At 49.6% G+C, this 5757-nt stretch overlaps 1 protein-coding gene across 1 annotated transcript; it reads left to right on the top strand.

Moving 5' to 3' along the window:
- The first annotated feature begins 4921 nt into the window (after window positions 1-4921).
- On the top strand, window positions 4922-5751 carry LOC123050214 (uncharacterized). Its single transcript, XM_044473039.1, has one exon. The coding sequence runs from the start codon at window positions 4945-4947 to the stop codon at window positions 5593-5595; it is 651 nt and encodes a 216-aa protein (XP_044328974.1). The 5' UTR covers window positions 4922-4944; the 3' UTR covers window positions 5596-5751.
- The last annotated feature ends 6 nt before the right edge of the window (window positions 5752-5757 follow it).

The following is a 5757-nucleotide window of genomic DNA, read 5'->3' as shown; positions in this document are numbered from 1 at the left end:
AAAAGTATGTGTACGGAAAAAGTGGAGATAAAAAAATTCAATAAATGCTAATCATGTATTTCCAAAATTTTCCTGATGCATACGAAAAATGCACAACACAAACAAAGAAAACCAATAGAAACAGAAAATGACAAACACAGAAAATTGAGAACACAAAAAGAAATAAAAAAAGAAATGCAAAAACCAATAAAAACCGAGAAACAGACAAACGAAAAAGAAATATATTAGAAAAACTAGAAAAAACTGTGAACAAACTAAAAAACAGGTGGAAGAAAAACCCCAAAGAAAACCGTGGAGAAACAAAGAAAGCGAAAAAGAAAACAAAAGAAAACCAACAAAGAAACGCAGGGAAGGAAAAAAAACAGATGAAAAAGGGCCGGCCTAGTAGCTAAAGCGTGGGGACAGAAGTGGCACTCGCGCTATGCAAGATATAGGGTTTGCGGTCATATAGACGCGCCCTGGAATAGGAGGAGCTTTTCTAAAAAAAACAAATGAAATAGTAGGAGCTCCCCGCACCACGGACCACGTTGTTCTGGCCGGATTTGCAAGCTAGGCTTTGTGAATGTGTGGTTGTGGGCGGTAGTAGGAAGGGGCGGGGGGTGTGCTCCTGGGAGTATTACGCCTAGACCAAAAAATACCACCTATATTATGCTGGCCAAATTTTTAAAATTACAAATTGTATTTTTTTAAAAACAACTCACATGTATTATAAAATTCCGGTGAAAGCACATAGCACTCCAAACAAAATAAAAAAGTACCTCAAGGTCCCTGGACCACCGAGCAACCACTGTCGCTGCTGAACGAGCCACCAACACACCACTATCGCTACTATCATACTAGAGCCAGCCTGACCCTTATTGATGACAGCCGAAAAGTCTTCGTGCAAGTGTTCCTAAGGACCAGTGCCCCAAAGTCATACTCGCCATGGTTAAACCCTTGAATCAATTTGAAGAACATGGCATCAGTTTTCACCGTCGCGTACGCATGATGATAACTCGTAACTTTGCTGCCCGAGAAACTGGCAGGAATCTACGCTGGAGCTCCATCTAATCCATCTCAAGAGATGAACTTGGGGAAGATCGGAGCCCGAAAGACAGACTTGAGGAAGAAGCGTCGTCATCCATCTGAGCACTGCCGCTGGCTAGGACTAAAGCCCTAATTTATCTACCAAGCGAAGCCGAGGCACCATGATTTTCCTCCCCGCCATCAGCCGCCGGAGCAGCAAGTAGAGGGGAGGTGAATCCACGTCATCGCCGACCGAGATAGAAAAAGGGAAGGTTTTACTCTAGTTTTTTTTTGACAACAAAGGCTTTACCCTAGTTACCTTGTGAGAAGGGAAAGAAAGACGTGCACTAGTCGGAAAAGCTTCCCGTCACATGAACCATCCTAGTAACCATATGCTAGCTCTCCGGCCGGCCCCAGCCAACGAACGACGCATGATGGTTCCATGATCATACGTATATATCGCGACGGATTGATTCGGTACGATGTAGTGCGTGCATGTGCGTGTCATCTGTCATGTATGCGAACACCCAACCGACGGAGCCAACAAATAATTGCTCTGCTTTTCCGTGGATGCGTGCGGTCAGTCGTCGATCGCTCTACCTCTCTGCAACCCGTACGTGCGAGTAGGAGTGGTAGTAGTATCCCAACAACTAGATGCCCGCGATCGGGCACACGGAACGCGTGACCATCCAGATGCATGCATGCATCACGGGGATACGTACACTTCATCATCCTTCATCCTCATCTCTCTCTCTCTCTCTCTCTCTCTCTCTCTCTCTCTCTCTCTCTCTCATGGTTGTTATCCAGCTGAGCAGCAATGGCGACCCACACGCATGGCCAACAAAAATGGGAAGAAGAGGAGGGGGAGCCAACTCGGATCGACTGCCCACTCGGGGGGTTTCAACGAGACCGGACTGAAACTGACAAGGTTAAGACAGCACGCAACATTCCGTGCAAGAACGGGGTATGAACGACCCCGCCTGAATGCCCTCGTTTTGTTGCCCTAAAACGGGGCTCGAGCCTCGGTCTCCAGCTGTCCTCCACCTCTCCAGCTGGCTCCACCTTGGGTGACGTCCGGCAAGGGCGCACGCACGTCCAGATCACCATGCACTTGCAAGTAGCATCCCAGCAAAAAAAGAATCTTCTCTTCTCTTTTATCACAAACGTAGATCCTATCCCTCCGTTCCGCCCACGCTCTTCTTCGAGGTCTCTCATGTTTTCCATACACTCGCACTCATTTCTAGCTAAATTATATGCACCAACAGTCAAAAACATTTATATGCACAAAGGGCTTGAATCCAAGATCTCCTTTTGTGATCCCATTTTAAAATTATGTGCACCAACAGTCAAAAATACTTATATGCACCAACCAACCCGCTCAAAAGCCTGAGGTCACGGGGAGAGGTGACATAATACACATTTCACTAGTTATCGGTATGATTGTCGCCCCCCACCATCCCACTACCCCTTGGGGAGGGGGGGGGGGCATCTTTTCTTCCTCGGTGCTAGTGCCACACCGATGTGTAACCCCGCGTATCTATCCCTCTAGCCTTGTAGGGAATGTAAATTTTGCTTTGGCGCCTATGCCCCTCACGTAACCCTACCATCTTGCACCGTGAACCTAAAACATTAACTGTCTAACCCTAACCTGCATGCGCCATCTCCACATCATCGTGCTATGCCTCATCTTACCAGTGGCTAGAGAATCATGAACATAATCACACGAACAGAAATATGACCGTTGTTTGTATTTTGTTTTCAATTGACCGAGAATCAACTAACATGCATAAAGAAATTAATGTGTAATTTGGCTATCCATAGCCAAAGCAATCCAGGGTTCCTCCCATGCCGTCACATTCCTCCAACGGTAGATCGTCGACCCCCTCCACTGCCACTACCTTAGCTGGTGCGGGCGTGCGAGGAGGCCCTAGTTTACCTGTGGGAGCCGTCGTTTTCTCGTCATGGGGTCATTAGGGAGATATTTGCTTGTCCGTCACTTTGGCCCTTTCAGCGGCGGCGAAGGCGGTGTCTAATGATTCCTCCAGCTTCTTATCCGGCAATGGCGATGTGTGCACCATCAGATCCAAAGATGAGATTGGGCGGACATGGGTAGGTCTTCGTTGTCTGCGGCTTAATTTGGACCTTTCGGTGGTGGCGGCAGCAGGATTCAATAAGGTTTCCTCGACTTCTATGGTGTATGCGATGTCAGACCTAGTGACGAGATTGAGTGCACAAGTTTGCAGTTGGTTGTTTCTTCATCAGGGTCAGTGCTACTTCGGCAGTAACGGCATTGGTTATTCCGTTGTTTTGGGAGGACATCTAGGTATGATTGTCCATCCATCCTGTCGTCGTCTTTATCTCCGTGTCGTGGATGATCGTTCAGGTTCGACTCCGTCAGCACTTCCCAACAACCATCAGTGACTTTCCAGTTGCCTGTATGGGTAATATTTGTTGTTCCAACGACGACGCGGAACTGCAGTGCGGCATCGGTGTAGCATTCGCATGTGTAGCATGAAGAGGATTGAGGATTCTACTTTGTTGTATCTTCCTTTCTTTTACGGTCCTTCTTGTATTGCTGGTATTTGATTCATAAAGAGCTTCGACTCTTTCTAGGAAAGTAATGTGTGGGATCAACAAAACAAAGTACAGAGTACAGACAATGGAATTGGAGAATTACGGATGCTTCTTTCGATCAGGACTTGTTAAGGGGTACGACTTGGGCTGCTTTGAGAGATTATAAAGGAAATTTTATTGCCGAGAGGAAATGGAGACTTGATTGGTGTACATATGCTCTAACAGATGAGGTATTGGCGCTACGATTTGGATTATCCCGAGCGCAAAGGACTGGGTGCAGTCGACTTGTTATCAACTCGGATAATTTGGATGTCATTGAAATCATGAAGAGCGGAGGAACCTATGCGGGAGCAGCAGCTGTGATTTTTGATGATTGCTACTTTTTTTTTAGAAAAGGAGGATGACCCCCGGCCTCTGCATCTGGGAGATGCATGCGGCCATTTTATTGATTATTCTCGAGGACCTTACAAAGTAGTACAATAATATGCCTGAATCCGCCATCTTGGCAACATATGCCGCTACTCCTATCCATATGATGAAGGGGTGCAAGCCGGGCCATATACCCAGGCCTCTCACCTAAGCCTAACATCTAAAGCTGGAAGCCTCGACCGAGCCACATACCGGGTCCGGGGCATAATCCAGTCCGACGCACTCACATGTGTCGTCGCCACCATCTTCCACTTGTCCATCTTCAGAGCAGATTGAGGTACCAACCTTGGCAGGTTCCTCCGCCATCGACGCCACCATGACGCCAAATGACGACCACCACCTATGCCAGTCCATCTCCAAGCCGAAGGAGCGCTACCACAAGATGAAGACCGGCAGTAGAATAGATGAAACGTTGCACACATTGCCGCCGCCAAACACCTCACACGCACCGCAAAGCGCCCACCGTGCTTCCGGAAACCCGAGGCGACGCCTTCAAGAAGGAGCACGACGAGGGTACGACGCCGTCGCCCACAAGGGGAACTAGAGCTTTCGCCCAAAAGAAGAGCACAGTGATGATTGCTACTTACCATTTGGCCTGTGATTTTTCCTTCACTAGTTTTGAAGATAAGCTAATAAGGTAGCCCATGATCATGCGAGATTAGCTAGGTTTTCTACGACAAATGATTGGTTTGAGTAGCCTCTCAATGTTACTGTACCACTCCTACTGATGATGTAACTGTTATTTTTAATTAGTAAAATACTCTTGTTGTATAAAAAAAGAAGTACAGATAATGGAAGTCAGAGTGAGTAAGCCAGCTTAGCATCGGGCTAACTGACAGTACGGATGGCTTGACACATTTCGCCACAGGACACGCAGGGGCCTTGTGTATATAAACCCATGGGAGTCGTGCAGGCGAGCTCACCACCTCGTTCACCATGGCTCCACTGTTCCACGTGGAGGCTCTGCTCCCGAGCTCGATCTCACCCAAGATCGACTCCATCCTCCACTCCCACATCTACCCGCAGGTAGGTCACGTCTTCCGCGCCGTCGCCAGGTTCAGGGCCCTGCTCGTCGACGTGATACTCAGCAAGAAGAGGACGGCGGCCATGAGAGCCGCCAGCGGCGGGTACGGCTACCGCGGCCGCTCGACGGCGAAGAGGAGCCGCGGCAAGAAGCGGACGAGCAAGATCGCCGGCTTCGTGAAGATGCATTTCGTCGGCTCCTCCGGCCCGGCTCGGGCGAGGGATCGGCTGGAGGCCAGCCGCGCGCCCTCCTATTCGTCGTACTCGTACTACGAGTACTCGGCGGCGTGGAACGCTGTGGTTCCAGCGACGGCGGCGGCCGTGGAGGAGGAGGTGGTGGAGGTGTGCGACGACACGGCGGAGTGCGGGTACCTGTGTTGGCTGGAGGAGGAAAGGTCGTCGGGTGGCACGCCGGCGGGCGAGGACGACGCCGAGGCTAGTCCGGCGGTGAACGAGATCGACAAGCTGGCGGAGAAGTTCATCGCGAGGTTCCACGCAAAGTTCTTGCTGGAGAAGCAGGAGTCGTACCGGAGGTACCAGGAGATGATCGCCAGGAGCATATGAACCACGATATCCATGGCGATCCATCGAGGATTAATCCATTGCGCCGGGCGGCTTGGTGTCCGGACTCTGATCATCCGGAGTACTGCGTGAGTACGAATTTCATGTTGAGCAGTGAGTGATTAATTCATGGTGCAGCTCTTCTTGGCCGTGCCTCGAAATTGG

This window comes from Triticum aestivum, chromosome 2D, assembly GCF_018294505.1.
Source record: "Triticum aestivum cultivar Chinese Spring chromosome 2D, IWGSC CS RefSeq v2.1, whole genome shotgun sequence".
NCBI lineage: Eukaryota > Viridiplantae > Streptophyta > Magnoliopsida > Poales > Poaceae > Triticum > Triticum aestivum.
The sequence above is the reverse complement of the archived record's forward strand: the minus strand, read 5'-3'. Positions and strand labels throughout refer to the sequence as shown.